The sequence below is a fragment of the Ammospiza nelsoni genome, chromosome 8 (assembly GCF_027579445.1).
Source record: "Ammospiza nelsoni isolate bAmmNel1 chromosome 8, bAmmNel1.pri, whole genome shotgun sequence".
Classification (NCBI taxonomy): Eukaryota; Metazoa; Chordata; class Aves; order Passeriformes; family Passerellidae; genus Ammospiza; species Ammospiza nelsoni.
In genome coordinates, this window is record NC_080640.1 from 7718657 (window position 1) to 7741382 (window position 22726).

Here is a 22726-nt window from a genome sequence, read left to right on the forward strand (position 1 = left end):
TTAGCTCAAAAGTCTGGAATACAAGTTTGTTTGTGCTGAAAACAAGCAACTACTAATCTACTACACCTAGAAAAGGACAAGTATTGCTAACATGCTCAGATTTGCGAGGACTCACCATGCTGCAGTTGCTGTTTGCTGAAATGCACTTCTTGTCGTCGCACCACTGGCAGCCATTGGTGTTGGCCGTGCAGCTGGCGCAATCCGCGTACCGGTAACATCTGTCGTCAGCAGCAGCTGCCACACAAACCAAACAGAGAAAAGGAGAAAAACGCCACGTTTCTGACACTTCCTCAGAGCTTTTCCTGTTGCAGCCTTCATTTGAACTCTAGCCATTCATAAGGGTTTAAGTTACTGTAGGAAATTAATTCTATTCAGTTAATAGGATTTGCGCCTTTAAAAATTCCTTCTGCAATGACTTTATTTGAAGGTTCGTAAGTCTCATATCAACTAACGGAATATTCACTGATTTACAGCATGAAAGCTCTCAGCACAATGCAAAAATTAAGAGTATGAAAAACTTTTTTCAAGTATTTTTCCTTCACTCTTTTAACATGGAAAGGTTTTCTTCAAATGTAGGATTCTACAAAAAATATTAGATGGCTATGAAGGAAGACGAGATAAAAGCAGTAAATAAAACAATCTAAGACAGATATGAGCAAGACATGGACATTTTAAATCTTTGTAAATTAATTTGTAAACCTAAAAATGACCGGTAAGTTAAAGCTCTGTCCTTTAGCTACAAAAAGCATTTGAAAAAGAGTTAATGTTGTATTCTTAATAATGGAACTTGGACTAAAATTTAGGCTATGTAAAATCATTTAGGACACAGACTATTACTTCAGTTTAAAGGAGGCAAGGTTTTAAAAATCATCATTATGCAAAAGAGGAGCATTTGTATCATCTCCTATGCTGATTACTGTGTTTAATTCCTGTTTGGTTTGGCTCCTCCTTTAGTTTCAGGTGTGTGCAAGCTTAAAAGATTCTCCGGCCAGGAAAGTCTTGTCATCCAAGAATCGATCTTTTGAAAACCACTAAAATTTCTGCTTATCCTTTAAATATTGACCATCAGCAGTTTCGCAGATGATACTCTCAACCAGGTAACAACTGAGCCAAGTAATGTAATAGAATATATGAAAAATTGTTTTTTGGCAAAAAATTACTACCTGAAACTAGAAGAATATTACAGCAGTGAAACAGTGCTGTTCACATAACTTCTGCAGAATCGGAATTATACAGACCTAATCTCTTCCATGTTGAGTTGTACTTTATTTCCACTGCAGCACCTGTACTTGAGAAACTGTTTTAACTTTTTAATTTTCCTTCAGCTTGTCTGCGCTTTGTTTTGCTTGGGTTTTATAAATACCTGTTGCTATGATCAGCTTTTTATAAAATCTACCTTTATCTGTATTACTTTTGAATATAATGCCACAAGGTTTTTTTTCTTTTTCTATATAGATGGAACTTTCTAGACTGTAGATCTCTAAAAGTTCTGACACTGTACAAAAGCCATTTTCCAGAAAACTGTACCTGGATAATGTTTTTGTTATATCACGTACCTTTTTTTTCCTGAGTTTGAGACTTTATAGCCAGTCTAGAAACAAGTACAAGCTATCAGAAAAATAAAATGTCTTGAAGTGTTGATTAATAGCAGTGCTAGTAACTTTTCAACAAACATTAAACACAGACTGGCAGTTTAATTGTATGGCAGTTTGTACACACAGCACATAGCCAAAGTCTGGGAAGCAATTTTACACTGAGCTGAAAGGAAAGATGCACAGAAAAAATAGTAGGTGCATGTAGCAGGGATAAATATTCTGTTCATGTGACATATAAGAACAACAGTTTCACAAGCAATTTATTTGTGACAAGCCAAAATGCTTAGGAATAGGTTGGAACAGTTATTCATAACAGTAAATTGCTGTTTCAAACAATACAGCCATCACAATGCCACAGAGAAATTCATATGACAAACTTGAACTCATCTGACACACTGCAAAGGGCTTGTTTGCCTCAGGTTTTTTCCAGCTGTGCCTGCACTATATTCTTCTGTACAAATGCTTCTGTTTCATAGGTAATCTGCTTGAAGCAGTGATGATTTCCTCTTTTACTGGCACTGGCACACACAGGTATAGGAGTGCCATATGCCCATAACACCAGCTATCACTTGCAGTGCCCATTTGTGCTCTCAGTGTTCTGCTCTGCTTTAGCATCTTAAACTTGTGCTCTTTTGCATCTACTTCTCTGCATACATACTTTGTATGTAAAATACAAAACGATTGCACAATTGAATTTTCTTTCCAAAAAACAGATCTCTTGCACTGGGTATTCTCACAGGGGAACACTCTTAACATTCCAGTCACCAGATCCACGTGGTCACTTCTCTGGGGGTTGCCCACCCCTATCTCCTACACTGCATTACAAGCCTGACTAGAATTCACTTACCTGTTTTCTTGGGACATTTTGCTCTAAGGATATTATTAGCATGTCCAGATTCCCAAGATTCACAATGTTTCTTGTTCCACAGGCACCTTATTCCTGGACGAGCATTTTTGCACAGCTCTTCATCTCTGAATGCTTCACAGTTGGGAGGCTTGTACACGAGGATGTCATTCAACAGAACACTTGAAAAACCTCCAAATATATACATGGACCTATTGGAGAAAAGCAAGGAAATTTAACTGTTATTGTAGACACATTTTCTTGATTTCTTATCTGACTTGATGCACAATTAAAAAGCCACATACTATCATCAAAAAAATCTTATTCTTTCTCTAATAAAGACTCTATCAGTGGTTCCTTTATTGATTACATTTTCAATTTATTTCTCCATGGAAGTTGAGAGTTTAAAAAAATTGCTGAAAGCTCCCTGTGCATTTATTATGGAGTGGGATATTCAAATATCTGGGAAAAAAATTAAGAGCTTTGAAAGAATGCAGTAATTTTTGCAGTTCGATATTGAGAATAAAGCATGAAATACTGGCCTGCTGAAAACAAGAACATTCTTTGCAAGACAGGCAGCAACAGTTGGCAAGATGGATATTTGTTTTTGGTACCATTTCTGGTGCAGTAGCTGCTGACACAGGAAGCAAAAATTAAACCTGAATCCTCACCCTTCTCATTAAAACTAAGAACTGTCTCAGGTAAAAGATAGTAATAGAAAGCCTCTATATTTGTTGTATGATATACTCTTAAAACAGAATTAATCACAGAGTTACCAATAGCAGAAATCTGGAGAGTGTCTTGTATTGCACTGTTTTGGTATCAAAAACCCTTCCAAAAATACCACTGTGTTCTTAAAAACAAATACATTTTTAATGTAATTAATAGAAAGTGACAGTTCTCAAAGTATCAGACATGGCTTAGATGGCATAAAACACACAAATCATAATGAAAAACTATCAGTTGCTGAATTCATTAATTCCAAGTAATTTTGTCTTAATAAATAAATCTGTTCATTGATTAATGTCAAGTGCTCTGTGTACATACTTACAATTTAGTGCTATTTTTGTTAAAAGCAGTCACACTCTTATTTGTAGCATTACTCATTACCTCATTTCTGACCTCTACAGGATCCTTTCATACAGGATCCATAAGTTGCCCACAAATACTTCAGTAGTGACTTTATTAGTGTGATGCATAATGTAGCAGAGGTACAATGATCTATAGCACTGCAACTTCAGATACTAGGCCAGTTGGCAACAAGCAAAACAAAAGCTGACAAGGTAACAATATACATTTCTTTAAACCTCACTATTGTTTTCTACAACTTTTCCAACTTAATATCATCTAGTTTCTGGCAGGCTTTTCCTCCTTCAAGTGGTAGAGATGATGACTGTATCAGTATCATCAAAATGCTCCCTTTTCCCCAGCAAATTTTAGTTACACGGTTATTTTATGATTGTAGAAGAATTATAGCATACTGCAAAGAGAAAAGGATTTCTTTCATCACACCTAAGTGAGGGTTATAGTTGATACCAAATATGAAATTCAGTGTAGCCCTCAATGCTGAGAAAACACCTCAGTACCCTGGAACATTCACCTAAAATGTCACTGAACAGATCCCCAGCAGACTGGGGATTAGCTGTACTGATTACCTGATGAGCACTACTTTCTTTCCCTTTTAACAAGTTATATCAGTTCTGCTATTGAACCATACTTCACTTAAATGTGACTTCTTCTACAGGTTTTTCCTTCAGAAAAATGGCAAGGAAAATTTAAGAGACACTTCATTTACCCATTACTGACAACAGCAGTGTGACCAAATCTGTTGACATCTCGATGCAGATTAGGTTTTGGTAAAATCTTCCATTCATCACAAGCTGAAAGACAAAACACCAAGCATATATCAAATAATTTGAAAAGTTTTCAGCAAAATACATGTGAAGTATATTTTAACCACTCAAGGATAAATCAACTCTACTCCTTTTAGATGCATTTGTGAGTAGATGCTTCAAGAACCTGTCAGCAACACTGATTTATCCTAACATTTATCAAGACCATAGGACATTCACAGAAAAGTCACTTTATTACAGACAGTTGTCTGCCTTCACAGCCACTTTCAACACCCACAGGAACAAGCCCTGGCCATTGTTGCTATCAAGGCATCAGTCATATTGCCCTCATGTTTACACATTCTCAAATTAGCTAAAGGGTTTCAATTTATAAGTATTTAATGGAATATCTCTGGCAGTGAACTCAGTTCTTTTCTTAAGTGTTTTAAGATAAACTATCACTCCTCCAGATGTGCAACCCATCTCATTATTGTCTTACTTTTGGTATCTTGATTTAAGTATGCTGCTAATTTCTTTCCACATACTTGAGAGGAATGCTGAATCAGGATCTCCATGTCAAATTAATTATTCAAGCACATTTCTTTTGGAACTGCTGTACACAAATGAGGTTTCAGTGTGGTTTATTTTTTCTTTCCTGACTAGAGTTTTAGTTCTTTAGAATAATTACTCTGCTCTTCATTATTTCCTACTTAAACTTTACTGACTTCATATATTCCAATCCCACAGTAAAAGAAATAGGGAGCACCTACAGATTGAAGCTTCAAGGAAAGTGAAGAGTTTTTGCAACTTAATTTGGGTAGAAGCATCTCTCAGTAGTCAGATCATAACACCTCACTCCTCAGCTTAAAAAACCAGAAATGGATAAATCCAGGAGGAACAAACTGTCTTCCAAGCTGGTCTCACTCACAGTGTCAGAACAGCTCAACTCTGCCAGTGCTGCTGTTCTGGCACTGCTAATGCAGAAAATCATTCACTGCAGAAAATTACTGACAGCAGCACCTTGTGCAGTCAGCATCCTGTTAGCAAAGCACACTGGAACACCCTGTGCAAGGTCACACGAGGATGGACTCGGCGCCAGGAGGGGACAGCATGGCACAGCTATGGCAGCAACACCACTAAGTCAACTCAGGCTTCCACCAACCACAGCCTGATCCCACCAAGAGAGCCAGTGTGAGACCATGGCTGTGATAAATAAATCAATTACACCTCTTTATAAATTGGAAACAGAAACTAAAAGCACATTATTACTGGAGTAATGCAGATGGCTCAAAGAGCAATAATTTTGACATGAGGTGGTGAACTCCATGGAATTAGCAGTGTGAAGAAAGTATAGCAAGTTTCATGCATGGTCTTAGCAATACATCCCAAAATTCTGACTTCTTTCTCAACTCCTACCTTCTATCACTATCATTGTTAACATTATGTTATCATAACACTATGGAATTATTAATACACTTCATCTTTCACAGTTATTTTCTTATTTTCGCTACTTAAACAGAGTGGTGAAAGTATGCACAATGCCAGAGAGATAGTCCTGAAACAGTTTCAACCAAAAAACAAGCATTTTAACAATTGACCTGCAAAATCTTACTGTTACACTTTAAAATCAAGTCCTTGATGCTCTTAAGTGACTGCACATTAACAGACACAGCACATGTGAGCTCATGTGCCTTTGATGGTAAAGGAAACAATTTAGGAAACCCACACTAAATTTCTGTCTGATTTTAAAACCCATACTAAATTTTCATCTGATCTTAGGAAGTGTTGACATTTATTTTCTTATTTTTACAAACATACACATTATGAACATATAGTCTTTCCTGTACTTAGGAATTTATTTTAGAAAAAGTGGGATTTAACACCAAGGGAAGATCATAAAACCATATTAAAGGCTGATTTTCAGATGAGGAACCCCTGAGGGCTGGAGCTATAATAATTCCTTTCTTCCTGATGGTATTTTTCAAACTGGCAGGTCTTTTCAATAGAGTACAAGAAAAAAAAGAGGGAGGAAAGCTTATTACAAATAGCCTCCCCTCTTATCTCCTCCTAGACTTCTCAAAACTACTGAACACTGAATAGAGCACTGTGCAGAAAAATTCTTTTGCTCAGCTTTCAATTCCTGATGTGAGTTTCTCTGTAGAGTTGATTAATACAAAATACAGATAGCTAACCAACTGATTTCTGTTGGTTTTCAGTAAAGAATCAAATAGAATTCATCCCTGCCCATCATCTTCAAACTCTCTTTGAACAACTCTAAGCACCCAAATTTCCAGAGTTTACTGTACTGTTCCAAAAAAATGACAAATGGCAAATGTAATATGATTTACAACATGACTTATCAATACTACAGCATTCTGTGTGTTGTGTGCATTATATTAAGTCTAATAATGATGGTAAAGATAGCAAATAACAACATCTTTTCCTCCATAAAATGTTATGCCCTCAAGGCATTTTACTGATAGAAAGTGGAAGATAGTTGTATCTGTTCTATCTGTAACCAGGTACAACACACAGCACATGGAAACACACTCTGCTTTTAACAGAACCAGTTACTAAGCAGATGAAGAAACAATACTAATCATTCCAAACTTATTAGCAGAATTTTTAGCCACTGAAAAGTACAAGGAGAAATAAAAGAGTTTTTTTCTTTCTATTACAAAAGCTTCTGCTTTAAGAATAAGCTGTACCACATTACAACATTAAAAGAAAAAGTTTCATCCTCCTCCCGGGTGTAGATTAAACAGTTCCCAGTAGATACAGAAGTGGCTCTGACAGTGCATAGCCAGTCACACACATTTCTGTGATGAAACACCACAGAAATGCATTGGATTTGAAGCAATCCAGCTGAGAAAATCCCCACTTGAACTTTGCACAGGGTATTGCTCTCCAGAGCCCTCACTCCAACAGGTCAGGCCTCAGCACATCTCATCTACAACCTACTGGCCACACTGCATTACTGACATCAGAAAGGATGACCTGGACATTTCACAGGAAAGCTTTCAATGCTGCAACAGTAATCATACATTACTGGAAGGTTTCTCAGTCTGATTTTATAGGGGGAAAAAAAAAAAAAAAAAAGAAAAAAAACCAAACCCCAAACAGAAAACAACCAAATAATTTCTAATCAACATTATAGTGTCAATAAAATACTTGAACACAGAATTTGATTTTTAAAATTTAACTAATTAGGCTTACCAAAATGTCACTGAACGGAAGAATAAAAAAATAATAGAAAAATAAAAATAAGAAGAAAAGGCTGTTCGGATAGTCTTTAAAAAAGAGGTAACCAATGTTCCATACTTCACCTCCAGGATCACATTATTATTTTGGCACTGGCAGACTGATTTAGTGACAACCTCTTACTGCATTCGGAGCTTTGTTTTAAGAGAAGGTATATAAAACCTTAAGGTACTTAATACTTACATTTATCAAATAATTTCTAAATTTCAAACTATTTAAATACTTTGAACTGCCAATGTATTTATTCTGCTCAATCACACTGCAACAATGCAGTGCAGCTTTATGTGCTACATAGAATCCAATGCCAGCTTATGTTTCTATTTTCTCTTTGCTTATGTTTCTATTTTCTCTTTACATATTTCTAATAATTATTAAGTTAATTTTTCTTTTGTAAAAGTAGTAAAGCTGGTTCTCAACATATGGACACCATTACACCTCTGTCTGGTTCTTGTTTATGACTCTAGACGAGTAAACACTGAACATAAAGAGCTGAAACATGGTGAAAGTTATGTACTAGCAGAAAACTTATTTTCTGAGTCTTTCCACACTTCATAAATATTTTTCATTAATCAGTTAATAAAAATCTCCTTACTCTCAGGAAAACACAATAGCAAGTATGTTCAAAACAGCATGAATCGAATTTAAACTCTAGAGCTAACATCTACAGCAGAGTCTGTACACATAACAGTGACTCCCTAAGCAGTAAAAAGAAATCAACAACCTCACGCTTTGCTATTAAAGGCAGCAATTAGTGCATCATATTATTATGGCTTTGCTCTTCTAATAGCACAGCAATATGGAAGTAATTGCTGTTACAGACTGCACCAAAACTGCATTTATAACTTAAGGGTTTAGGAACTCATAAAACTTAATCTTTCACAGGCACTGATTTACATTTTCTTTGTGATGGCACATTGATATCCATTTGTAACTCCAGAAAGAGGTAGAACTGCAAAAATAGATGTGTTCATATTGGAAAAAAAAATAATTCACAGATATTAAAACTACTTCATTTTGTTAATGGCAAAGACTAAAGATGAAACAATTTACTTTACAAGCAAACAATTTATGAATAAACAATTCATTTTTATTACAAAATACAAGCAATAGATTTGATTACAAGTGGAACTAAAGTCAATCTCATGAAATCATTTTGAATTTTTTTTCAAAATAGGAAAATGTTTCTAAGCTTTGTTTGAATATCCTAGAAGAAACTTAGTACTTCACATGCAATATTGTCTTTCATAAGCAATTGAATTTGCATACTATTTAATCCATAATAATAAACTGAAATCCAGATAGTAACAAAAGAAATATTATGGAGTATATTATTAGTGTAAACATATGGGTTATTGCACTTCTCCCACAGATCCAAACAACGCAGAACCCCAAACACCACTAAGAGAAAGCACAGAACAGCTGCCATGTTCCCAGGATTTCAGGTTTTGGCTTTTATGGAGATTCCCTGACCATAATTCTCTGTACATATCAACACCTTAGCAACTGTCAAATGTGGAACAAAAGGACTAAGACTGAATACTTCAAAACTCAAACTTAAGGAACTTAGGCATGCAGAGATCTATTTACTAACTGCACCATTTTGGCCAGAAACTAAAATAAATATCCCAAGTCCTTTAAAAAAAGCTCTTATTTAATTGTATTTTAATACTGGTCTCAGCAGTTAGAATTGTTTTAAACTCTGACTCTGTGTGTCTAATAATCTATTTTTATCTGCAAATTTTGCATGCGAATACTCATAAAATATAATCTAAATTATTTTTCTAAGTTCAGCTTGGAACAGAAATGTAAATTTTAAGCATATGGGGGCTCTTGTAAAGAAAAGCCATAACCAACATCGTTCAGAAAACTGCAGGTCAACCCCAGCATTCAAGAATGTCCCCAATGCCAAGCTTCCTCTTTCAGATTAATGAAGCAATAACAGCACAGTTGGAAAATACCTGACCTCTACAAGAATGACCCTCTGTGGTTTTTTAAGGGGCTTCCAGAGCAACCCAGGGGCAACCTGGTGGTAAAAAAAATCAAAGCAGAACAGAAGTATACCAAGGCCAGATTTCTAAAGCTCTTTTTCTTAATGCAGCAGGCTTCCCATCATGTATTTACTGCTGTATAAGTCAATACATCAAGTCACATTAAACTATGAAAATCACGGCATCATAGCAGTTTTTATAATGTCATAATGTCTCCCCATCTCTGTGTCTTCACCTTTGACAAATCTGCAGTAGGTATTTCAAATTACTGAACCGAGCTCTTGACTCATGACACATTTAAAGGTCTAAAACTTGTTATAGACTAAGCTCAGAACTTAGAGAGCAATGACTGACTCAGAAAAGCAGAGTGGGGAAAGGTAACTCTGTCCCAAGCTTGGTAAAATGGATTGCTCTCTGGAGAGACTTCTCTCTGTGCCTGGACTAGAGGAGGAGTGGGGATTACCAAACTGAATTAGAAACCGACCTTTCAGAAAGCTGAGCTTGGCTGAGATGAAGCCAAATGAACGGTTACTCCACATTAATATGAAGAGCAGTGTTTTCACTGGTAATAAAAAGCTGGAGCAATCTATCCAGAGGATTATGTCACATATAATAAGAGAGATAATCAAAAGTACTCTCTAGCCCAACTTGAACATAAATAGCACAGGCTCTATCTCCACGATTCAGCTGCTTTCCAGACAGCATCCATTTTTCACAAGACAAGGCTAACACTCCATCACTTGCAAGGTATCTAGGAAATTTGATGCTGATAGCATCATATATTTTTTTCTTCCAGGCATTGTTCAAAAACTCATGATACAAAGTAAATAAGATTCTGAAATATACCTATTGCATAATTATTTAACTCTTTATAAAATATTTCAAGTTTTCTGAAGAATATGTCTTTATCAAATATGTGCTGTGAGATTTGTTTCTAAGTTGGTAAAATGAATATTACAGAAGAATAAGTCTGAATCAAATCAGTCCTCATATAGTCCATTTTTAAGATTAATTACTACATCCAAAGAGTGATTACTACATCCACTTCTTTTGTACTTCATCAGTTTCATAACACATGGAAAATGTGATTTGCAAGAGAATACAAATACCAAATTAAATACAACCAACTAGACAAAACAAAATATCATTCTACTTAAGAAAAAAATAGTATAAAGCATTTTCATGAAAGATAAAAAACTATCAGTGTGTGAAAGTCAGAAAGTTACATTAATTCAGATCTTATGACTCACACTATTGATCTCTAAGTGCACATTTACAAATAAATGTAGACCAATAAATAATACTATGCTCCAAAATGAGAAAGGAGCCCTGTTTCATTAAAAATTAAATCCACATGTAGACTGAAGTGAGAACAAAATCAATAGCTGACACCATCAGATGCCCATAAGAAGGTATGGAATATGCAATAGAGGGTTACAGTAAAAACAAATCAGCTGTTTTATTTATTTTACTTATTTTATTTTCAGCTAAGGCATTATTTGCACACCCATTAAAAATAGCAGGAATTAACCCATATATGTTCCATGTACTGAAATCAGTCATTATTTTTGTACTAAAGCAAAGAAATTGCATTGGTATCTACAGTGAATGCCATAAAGAGCCATTAACTAGTCCTGAAAGTTAGGATCCTGAAAGAAGGATCATGTCTCAGCCTCTTCTACCACTGTAGGCAGCTGATAAACACTTGCCAAAAGTAGATCCAGGCAATATCCACAGGCTGTTCTCACCAGGAGCATGCATGAGTGCATTTCCCAGGCTGCTCTGACACATTTCCCTTTTTTTGGCTCTCAGGACAAGAGACTGTGCTTTTTGGCCCCAATGTTTGCTGTATGATTATACTTGAATTCCAAATACGAGTTATATGTTTATATTTAAAGCCTATGCATAAAATATGGATACGAACATCAAGGAAGGGAGAAACTATTTATGGTAAAAACAGCAGTGGCACAAGATAGGAAAAAGATTATGGACTCATTAAATTCTCTTCTATTTATAGCCTCCACAATCCTATAGGGAGGCTTTTCCATAAGTGTACAGCTCAAAGGGTTGGAACCACTCACCAGAATGAAAGCTGACACCCACTCAGTCTTGCCTTATCACACAGTTTTCCTCCAAACTGTATTCCTATCATATATTTACAAACAACAATCTTTTTTGCTCTCAGCCAGTCTTGTGAAATTAAATATAACACATCCTTTTATCATCTCCTAAAGGCTCCTCATGCTTCACTGAGCCCTAATACCACTTGCCATGCAGAGCCTTTTTTCAGATTGTCTTCCTTAAAAGTGTGTTGCCAAAATACTGAAAAATATTCAGGACCTTGAGAATGGCATGGATGCTGCTACGCCTTGCCCCAAAAACCAGAATCTTTAGACAAAATGGAACAAAAATCTGTAAAATTTACAAATAAAATGAAGGTGTTTGGGATCAAACTATAAAGACTCACATTAGCTGGACTTGGGAAAGCAAAATTGTGGTATTTAAAACCAGAATGAGAAAAAAACAGCACAACACATACCTATATCATATGAAAGAAAGTCAGCAGAAAAACACTTTGCACCATTGCTCAGGGAAGTATCATTATGAGTGTTTCCACCAAAAACAAGCATAGCTCCATTGATTAAGACAGCTGAATGAAGGTATCTTGCAAAGCCGCTCTCTTTCAAAATAGTCCTACAAAACATCAGAACAAATACATACTAACACATGAAAAACTGGAAATAGGCATCAAAAAAATTTCTACATGAAAGCGACACAAAATAAGAAAAACAGTAAACTATAGTTATTACTCAGTAAATAAAATAACATTTAATCAGATTGCTTCTAGCATTATCCACTTTCTCATGACACAAAATATATATACATCTATTTAAAATATGACAATTTTAGTTAAAATAAAACAGTTTGCCAAATAATATAGCTGAAATTAGTTTTAACATGTTTCTATTCTTCAGAAATGATATGGTAAATTTTACTCAAAACTGAAAGAAAACTCATTTATAGCATTAATTCCTATTCTTATATATACTTAGCCATGTTAGTTTTTTGCTCAAGAAATGCAATAAATAATTCTTTGGACAGCTAAAATAATCTTTAGACCATCCTTAAAATTACAAAAGAAAAAAAAATTCTAATTAATTGAACACAGACCAGAAAAATAAATGGCAGAATGTATTCTAGGTATAATAAAAACACTTGCACTGCTTCATAAACTTATTCAGACTGGTTAAACTCTAACATAGCAAACTTCAGTGCTAAAAAAAACTGTCCAAGCAATTGAGGCTTTGATCTCTGTCTTTATTCACTTCAGCCTCTGTGTGTGTGGTCTGCTTTGTGCCAGAGCAGTGGCACAGCCCCAACAGCAGCCAAGAGCTATCAATGCCACAGTTTGAAAGGGGCAGATGTAGAAAGAACAGAATACAAACTTGATTCAACCCCAGCAAATAAATCTTACCAAGGAAGAGAGTAACCATCTGTGGGTTTTGCCAGATGAATTAGTTAAGCAGACCAGCTGTAGACATGTTTGTGAAGAGCTGATTAGATCATCAGTACAAAATACCTTCTACATTCCCCTAATAACCTTTTATTGTTTCAGTAATCGAAGTTTACAAGTTTAGACTCTCATTTTCATTTATGTTACTACACACTGCTCCAATCCACAATTAAGCTGTTAGTCATTAATTTCCTGTAAGAAACTGACTCAACAATCTTTCCTTATGAGTGAATAATACTGTCTCTCCTGCACCACTCTCGTATTTGTTCAGTATTTTCACATCATCATCATGTTTGAGGGAAAAGGTTTAAAGTACATTTCATTTTTCTTACATAATAACATAAATCAATTCAACAAACTTGAAATATTTTAAGTGATAAAAGATTGCATGTTTTAAAAAGTTGTAAGGAAAGCATCAAACCTGAATTCTCATATTATTATTGAAATTAATTCCCCTCTAGCCCTGGAAAGTAACATCAAAAGAAATATCAAAGACTAAATAAAAATAAATGAGGTTTTTATTGCTTAAAAATGTGACAATTCCTTCAATCCACTTACACACCCACACTTGTGCTTCTGCTTGTGACCCCTTTTTTTTTCTTTCCTATTAAGCGACTTGCTTTTCTCTAGTGTATTTCTGATTAACATACTTTGAAAACAGAGCACCACACAAATGTGGTTTTCTAACCACAACTTGTCTTGATACAGGGTATTTATAGTACCCCCAGATAAATGTGGTATTTGGGTTCAACTTACCCATTAGCAACACGGAAAATTAGAATTACAGGGAAGTAGAACAAGACATTATTTTAAAGTTATTTTCAACTGGCAATGGAGGAATTCTGCTGCTGTAACTTGAAAGAATGATAATATCCTAAGAACATGTTATCTTTGTCCATTTGGACTACAGAGACCTTTCTGTCTTTGCTTCTCCAGTTTTCTACAGCCCCTATTGCCTAATTTACACTAATTGCTATACACTAGGCTCTGCCTTGATGATCTGCCTTGCAGCTGTCTACAAATAGTTGTGTTGATCACTAAAGGCCTGAAGAGACATACACTGTTCTGGAGATAACTAAGGATTCTCCTCTACACAGTAGACATAAAAAAAAAAAAATCTTCACAGGTTTGTTTTTTGGGCTACTCACTTTTCTACTTGTGACCCAACTCCTGGTCCCTACTACAGTGTGGAGTTTTTTTTTCCTGTAATTTTTGCATATTGTGTGCTGAGTTTTATCCCTCCCAGTAACAGCAACTTTTCCTCAAGATTCAGCAGAACTGGAAGTTTGTTGATTTGGCCATGATTTTCACTACTCATTAGCATCACTAATGAGGGCAATCTAGAGAACTCTCCAACACATATCAACCCCATGCAAATTCTGTGAGAGTCTCAGCAGGTTTCCCCTGAATCCATTATTTATGCACATATTCGTGTATCTGCAAACATTAGTCCTGTTAACTACAGCAGTGCCAAGGGCTGCAAGCAGCAGCACCACTCTGGAATGGGAACAGAAACACCCAGAAGCCAGCAGGTGCTTCCAGCTTCAGGCCATCATCCAAGCCCAGCTCCACGTTGTGTCCCAGCTGCAGCAGCAGGGCAGTAATGCAAAGCAATGCAGGTATTGCCAGCACTGTAATACCCCATTGTGTATTAGGAATAGAGTCCACATTAGGAATTAAAATACTGCCCTCTCACATTCCAAGAAGCATAAAGATTGTTTATTTGATATTAAGAAATTAAAACCTACATGGAACTGAGTTGAACAGGTAATCAGATTTGTGTACCTCAACTTACTGAAGCCTATGAACCTCTGCCAGATCCACCACAGAAATGGAAGGAGTGCCAAACAGAGAGGACCAGCAAATGGCATGGACATGGGCATGAGAGAGCCATCAAAATTCCAACTCTTCCTCATACCACACCTATCCAGTGCCACATTCAGTCTCTTACCTCACAGAGTGCTTTGAATGCTAATCATAAGGTGTCACAGATACAGTAAACAAAGATTCAGATTTTATTACTATATGTCATTACTCCAGCCTCATGCGCATTTGAGCCCATTTTCAAGTGCCATAGTAAAATTCACTCCCAGTGTAAATCTCACAAAATAAAGACTTGAGTTCTCTACAAGCTGCAGAGAATGCTACATTAGTATAGAGCCAAATGAAGTATTCTTTATTAGTTTTTATATGAATAATGCATAAAAGTATTCTAGCAATTATTATTATTATTTTATTTTTGAACAGACCATCAAAGGAAAAAATACCACTTTGTTCCAAAAATAGAATAAGAAAGCATTAAAATTCCAGGAACTCATAAATACATTAAAAGGAAAACAATTCTTGTATTAATGTTTCCAAATGCCATGAGTTAATGGTATTAGAACCTCAGTGAAATCAAACCCATGTTTCCAACATCTGAGAGCAAATTTTGGTGCTTAAAGTGAAGCCATTAGAACTCTACACAAATATTAAATTGCAAGAATAAAATGTTCAAAGAACTAGTTCTTGATCTCAAATCATTTCTAATGTAAGAAAAAACATTCAAGATCACTTTCTGAACATAACATACACATAGCCTTCATAAATTACTATAAACTTGAGGAACAAGGAACTGATAGAAATAGAAAGACCAAGAGCATTCATAACTAAGGATTCCTACATAATACCAGAGGTCTTCTTATTTCTGATAGTTTTGTGAAAAATAACCTTCCACAGTTCTTAGGGTTTTCTCCTTCTTTAAATAACAGCCACTGTAATGTACACCAGCATGAATATACTTATTCATACCATGAGGAAACAGTTCACATGGGCTATTTCTGCACAGGAGTTGTGTCTGGAAAGGAGAACCTTTTCCCAATTTGTAGAACATGCACAAAGCTTCCTCCCTGCCATCATTTCAATGAATAGCTCCACTAATCCACTGAATCAAGTGTAGTCTCTCACCACAATTCTTCCATTTGGCTGCAGAGAATGTGTTGTTCTGAAATGTGTGTTGTTCTGAAATGTGCAAAGGGTACAGAGGTACCTGATGACTTTGCAAGAACCTTACTCTACACTTGTTTTATTCAGTAACCTACAACTTGGTTTCCTGCATTATAAATCCAACTTACCATGTCCGAGTATTAACTTCATATCTGTAAAGATCATCCACCAATCCATATTTATTGCCAGGCAATGCTTTGTATCCACCATGGACATAAACAGATTTTGTCAGTTCATCATAGACACTGGTATGGCCATATCCACCTTGAACAATTGCTCCTTTTGTTTCTGGGACAAGCCAAGAGTTGGACCCTTGAAGAGACATTAAAAAAAAAACATAATTTAAAGGCTTACTACTGCTAAATCACAATAGTAGTAGTTTTAAAGATATAAAATAATTTCCAATATAATTCTAAATACAGCAATAACTATGGGGATTTATTTTAAGAAGTAGTTTTATACCAATGTATCAAAATATCTGCAATTAGATAATGTTGTCAGACTATTACCTGCTACTCACAATCAAATCAAAATACATCATTGTTACAGCTGCCAGGCAGTATCTCATCCTCTCCCACATGTGACTTCAGCACTCACACAAACAAACAAAAAGCCCAGAGCTTTTTGAAAATATGAAATTAGGAGTTATGATTAATTCTCACCAGAGATGGCTGATGAGAATTCAGTGCTCCAGCTCCTTCAGATTCATTAGGAACACCTGTGCTCAGTCACAGGGAGTCTGAGGAGCCTGGCAGACACTGAACTGCAGTGAGTCGTGAGAAGCACGTAACATAAGGCAGCTCCAAGTGTGCATGGATATGGGCAGACACTTTGGGAGTAACCATAAAATTACTGAGCTAAAATCCATTTCTAACTGCTGTTTCTTAGTTCTTTAACTGCAAATATACCCATTCAGTTGCAGAAGACTCACAAAAGAATAATTTGACAGCAGCTCATTCAATTGGCATTTAAATCCATGTTTTACATCACATGATTAATAATTGCAAAGAGACACCAAATAAAACCAGCCACAATAGCTGTTAAGACTGAAGAAGAGAATACAACTGGAAAATGTTTTACCATAGCAAAAAAAAAAAAAAAAAAGACACCTATTAAATGCCTCTAGCCCCAAAATGTCTTTTTTTTTCCCCTCCATCTTCCCACATGATGATGTAAATCACAAAAAGAGCAAGAGAGCAAGCCAGGAGGTATTTCCTGCACAAGGCAGCCTATAGAGAAGAGCCTGTGATGATTGGGAGTCAGTGCTACAGATGTGAAACAAGAAGTCATTCACTTCAGCCTCATGGAGATTGACAGAACAGTCTGGACAAGGACATCCAAAGTGGAGCCATTTCCCAGCTCTTCACCTCAACTGGCTACCATTCTAAAGTTACTTATCCAAGGCCAGCACACACCACCATAAACCTTGCTTCCTCTGAAAGTTAGGCTAAATCTCATTCTGATTTTTTATCTAATATTATGTAGGTAGCTTAGATTAACTCTTCCCTCTCATGAAGGCTCATGATTTTCAGTTATTACTTTTACTAGCATACTTTCCTTAAATAGTTTCCAGGCATTGCCTCTATGTGTTACATTTTTTTCAGTAACAAGTGCTTATGGCAAGTTATAAAGTATAGATTCTGAGGAAGAATTGTGATGATTTTTGTGTATAAGAATGCTGGTATTTGTGGTAATACACTATTTATAACTGACACAGAATATTTACATTATTTATGTGTAGTGTAATGTAAGCAGTATTTTATTTCAATCCCCATGTTAGATATTATCAAGCCATGAAGAAGTGCAATTTTGAACACAAATATCAAATTTGTACAGATAATACAGTACATTACATACATATTACTTTGATAACTAATAGATTTACTTGATAGAATTTCTGTAAGAGGGTTGGTGAGAAGTCAGCCTGCAGGTACACATTTCTATAGCCAAGAATATCTTCATTTATTTATTTAATGATCAGTCCTAGAGATTGGTATATTTGCTTTCAGGGAAAAAGAACTATTTCTCCCCATAAATTGGCACAATGCTGTTGATACTATGCATAACAGAATATTTTGCATTTCCATCTGAATGGTTCATGTAGCATTAATGGAGCATTATGGTTTATGTAGCAATGCTGTATTTGATGATTCTGAGGTGTCTTCAAACCTAAATATGTCTATGATTCTGTGTAGCATTTAGAACACTGTCACAGTTACATTGCATATTGCATCACTTTACATGACTTGGGCAGAAATATGAAAACCTGTTCCTTCTTGAATAAAAAAAAAAATGCTATGAATAACTACAGAAATTCAAGGAAAGAGGTCCAGCAACATCTTTCTGAAATACAAGGCAAAAGCAGTGTTAGTTGCTCCTTCTACTTCTCATTCTAAAATTTAGCTGAGTTGCCTGAATTTCAAATACTGAAATGTGTATGTACAGTTTTGATATCATTCACACTTCAGCATCTCGAGTATTGCATCACTCACAGAAAAATACAATCCTGTCTGTATTTAAAGACATTACTATGCATAAGATCTGACCTTTTGAAGCAGCTTATTGAATCTTCACCTAGCTTTTTTCAAGAAAAAATCAATTTTTATTGAGAATGTTTACATAACTCCTCATACTCAGAAATCTCTCTTTCTATCATTATATCATATGAATATTGAAATGTATATAAGAAAAAGAAGTATTTGATTCACCAAACTAGTAATTGAAATTGCATTCTCAACAGCTTACAAATTCAAATGCAAAGAGAGCTTCATGAACAAACATGCCAGAAATAAGGAAATAGCAGGTTTTAAATTTTTTTTCCAGATTTAAATTTCAAGTCTAGTACACAAGGTAAAAATAAGGAAGATACATCCATAAGGACATTCCAATTTGTCCTTATCATAATACAATATTCAGATAGATCAGGTAAAAAGAACAAAATGTCCAAAAAGCACCTTGGTGTACCACTTTCATTTTATCACAGTGACAAACTTGAAAATTTTACAAGCAACAAGGAAGCTTATGTTAACTTTAACAAAAAAGAGGAGGCATATTACATCATGGGGCCACTTTTTTTTATAAAAGTATTTCAAAGAAATACTTTTAACCAAAAGCAATCTAGAACCTACTTCTAAAGTCACTAAAAAATTGGGCTAAAATACCATATTATGTTAATCCAAAGAAATTTCTGTATTGTAAAAGAAATAAAATTAAATCACAGAAGACTTATTCAGAAGTTTCTGAATATATAAGGAACCTTTAAAAACCTCAGCTAAACCAAAACAACATTATTATATTCACCTTGAGACTCACATTGAGATTCTTAGAAGGTTTATGAGGTATTGCTAACCTAAAGGGAAATAAATTTCCCTGGGGAGTAACCCAGAAAAGCTTTGTGGTTCAAGTTAGTAAAATCATTCACATAATTCCCATATCAGGATTTACTGGCTCCTCAGAAGTCGTAAGTCTGGGTGCAGCAAGAAAGGACAACAGGAAGCTCTTTTCTTCCTGCAGCAAGCACCACACCTCTGGAGTGGAAATAAATTCACGTGCCTTTGCATGGTGAAAATCTGCTTGCAAACCCTGCCCAATTATTCCAGAATTTATTTTACTCTCATAGAAATTACTTTCTCCCCTAATCTGACAGTGCCAGAGACGTTTTGAGATTGGCTACACCTTTGATTGGTATGTTTTATTAACAAGAACTACATCCTGCATGAAAAGCTAGTGATTTCCACAATTATTTAAAACCTCTTCAGGTGTTTGTTAATCTAGACCTCACGGAAATCATGGCCACAGCAACTAAATAAGGCTTTAGCACCAGAATTCCATGTACCAAGTCCATCAAAGTACTGGATCCTAGAGGTTTCAGCTCATATGAACCAAAGGACAAACTGCCTCTATATCTCTTTTTAGGCATGTAGCAAATGCTTGAAAAAATAGCTTTCATTAGGACTAAAACGCATAACTGATAACATGTAGAAACAATAACAGTACAATTTGAAATGTTAAAGTAATATGATTTTAAAATCACCAGAGAAAGAAAAATAAGAACATGATTTTTTCTTTCTGTAATATCAGAAGCCCTTATTTTTATGAAATTTCCTTTCCTATTCAGGTGAATTCACAGGAATACTTCTCACTTCCTATGTCTTTTAAGTTTGGATCCTGAACTGCTAAAGTCCTCCCAAAAAAACAGCAATTCTTAATTCAAACCACCAGCTGGAATTTTATGGTTAAAAATGTGCTCCTACAGCTGCAAAACTGTAGATAAATGCCACGGCCAACACAGAATTCAGGAAAATTTACCACAAAATTCACTTAACTTAGAAGGGAGGGAAAGGAGGGAGATGCAGTGAGGTGGAATGAAACCTGAGAATTCTCTGTGGCAGCAATGGTTCAGGTACCCCCTGTTCTGCAAAGCACTGGGAGCCCCAGCAATCAATCCTTCATCAGACGAGGAGACTCACTGAAGGCAATGGGTTTCCACAGTAATACCCTAGAACTGTTACAAGTTTCCTTTGTGTTTGATGCAAGTGAAGCACATTTTCTCTAATAAACTAAATCTCTCACTAGAATATGACAAAAATATACTCTCAAAAAGGAAACATTAAAAATTGAGAATAATTGACACACAACTGACAGAGAACTGCCTTCTCTTACTCCAAGCTTATCCCCATGGTAGGGAAGGTCTGAGGTTTTTCTTTGTTTCTACACTGCTTAACTACACTGTTTTATTAATCCTCCACAAACATAGTTGTAACATTAACAAAAAAATAGGAACAAGCTGTCCATTTCAACCATAAGGCCATCAATAAAATCAGCCAGGCAGAAAATTTTACAATACAAATCATGTTCCCTTCTTCCTAATTAAAGTAACAACAATAATAGGTGAGAATAAAATTGGTACTTCTAGTCCATATTAAATCAGCAGCATGTGAAGAAGCAAATAACTTAAAGTTCCAACAGAAGAAGCAAATAATTTAAAGTTTTCCAATAAACATTACAGTGAATGAGCATGCAGAAACTAGAACAACATATTGTTTCCTTCACAGAAATAAAAGCATCTCTGATATGTCAAAAAACAACTTTGTGAAAGTCAGTTTTTCTAAAAAATTGCCTTTAATACTTAAGAAATATTAGAATACTGCTGTAAAACATCATTCTAAGACCAGAGTTTTATAATAGCTTTTATGCAGTTAAATTGGAATTTTTCAGTGTGACTAAAGAACATTATGGTGCTCTTCCTTTTACTGCCACTCACTTTTATCCTTTTTCAACACTGTTACATAATTTTGACACTGCCACCAGAGATAATGCCAGAGAGCATAAGAACCATCTGACTTTTGAAGGGATTTCCTGAACCTATAAATCTGTTTAAGCAGTGATTATATAAATACGCATATATGAAAAAAAAGTTAAATGGAACAATTAAAAACAATTACCATCCCTTAGCATGTAGATATTACTTTGAAATCTTGTATTATGTCTTCTGCATATTTATTTATTGCATAAATAACTGAGACTCAGATAAACTCAATAGGAAAATGAATTAAACAAAAGTAGAAGACTATCAATTTAATTAGTAGGCATATAAATATAACTAAGGATTTATCAGGTATAGATTTTCCATATTATTCCATTGAAATAGCATCTGAACTGCACCATGGATATGATTAAAAGATTTCTCTTAGTTTATTTGATTTCAGCATTTAAAATCACCCCAGAAACAGCTTGCAGTTCACAAGGGGAATCCCAGACAGACATGGTAGTTTATTTAGAGAAAATTAGAGTTCATTTTCAATTATTACCTCTAACAGCAACATGTGTATCTTCAAGAGAGAACCCTACCTATAATGATGAACTAAGTTATTACATTTAAAAACAATACAACAGAAAGAAAATAATATACCAGCATTAAAGAACCTTTAAAATAACCAAATTATTGTTGGTTTTGCTCTTCTACTGCGTGGTAAAAACAACAAGTCTGTGTTGAAAAACTATGTTTCATCACAATTACCACAGTGAAGAATTTCTGGTTTCAATTTTTATCCTCTTTAGGGTACCACAACCACATACAAAAATGGAAAATGTCATGCTGCTCCAAACACACATGAAACACTATTACTGGGCAAGAAATCAAGTTATAACTTGAAGGAAAAAAGGTGAGACTTTATTTAAATTGAAAAATGCACATTTTTCTTTCTGAAGAAAGAAAAATCACTTTTTTTCACTTAGAAAAGACCAGCACTTTTTGCATCAGTTTGTGATCAAAATGATTTAAAAGTGACTTACTGATGTAGTACTCCTGCACAATGCTTGTGTAACCATATATGGAGGAATATCCAAAAATTACAATCATAACCACATCTCTGCTGTCCAGCTCTACTATGTGTGCTGAATGACCTTCCACAGCATACTGCTGTCCATGGACCAGGACTGCAGGAATTCTGGTACTCCATGTTTGACTGGGTATGTTGAAAACCCACAGCTCATCAGTGACATTGCCATAACTCGTTTCAATTTTGCCTCCATACATGTAGATGTCTTCCTGTAAAAATGGGGAGAGAGGAGAAAGCAAATAATGGATTACAGAAAGATAACATCTGAACTGCATACTCCTCTGCTTGAGCAGTATTTCATAACTGAGCAATCTGATTTAAATCTTCCCATTTAATCTTATATTAACCAGCTCAATATCAGACACT

General features: G+C 35.2%; 1 protein-coding gene across 3 annotated transcripts in view; it reads right to left on the reverse strand.

The window, feature by feature from the left end:
• ATRNL1 (attractin like 1) overlaps window positions 1-22726 on the reverse strand; it is a 428690-nt gene that overhangs the window by 341606 nt on the left and 64358 nt on the right. For all 3 annotated transcript variants that reach the window (XM_059476726.1, XM_059476727.1, XM_059476728.1), the window contains exons 8-13: window positions 22314-22569; window positions 16148-16331; window positions 12060-12214; window positions 4235-4319; window positions 2443-2651; window positions 116-234 (exon numbers count right to left, since the gene is read on the reverse strand). In XM_059476726.1, coding sequence (XP_059332709.1) covers window positions 116-234; window positions 2443-2651; window positions 4235-4319; window positions 12060-12214; window positions 16148-16331; window positions 22314-22569 — 1008 coding nt within the window. The remainder of the gene's footprint in view (window positions 1-115; window positions 235-2442; window positions 2652-4234; window positions 4320-12059; window positions 12215-16147; window positions 16332-22313; window positions 22570-22726) is intronic.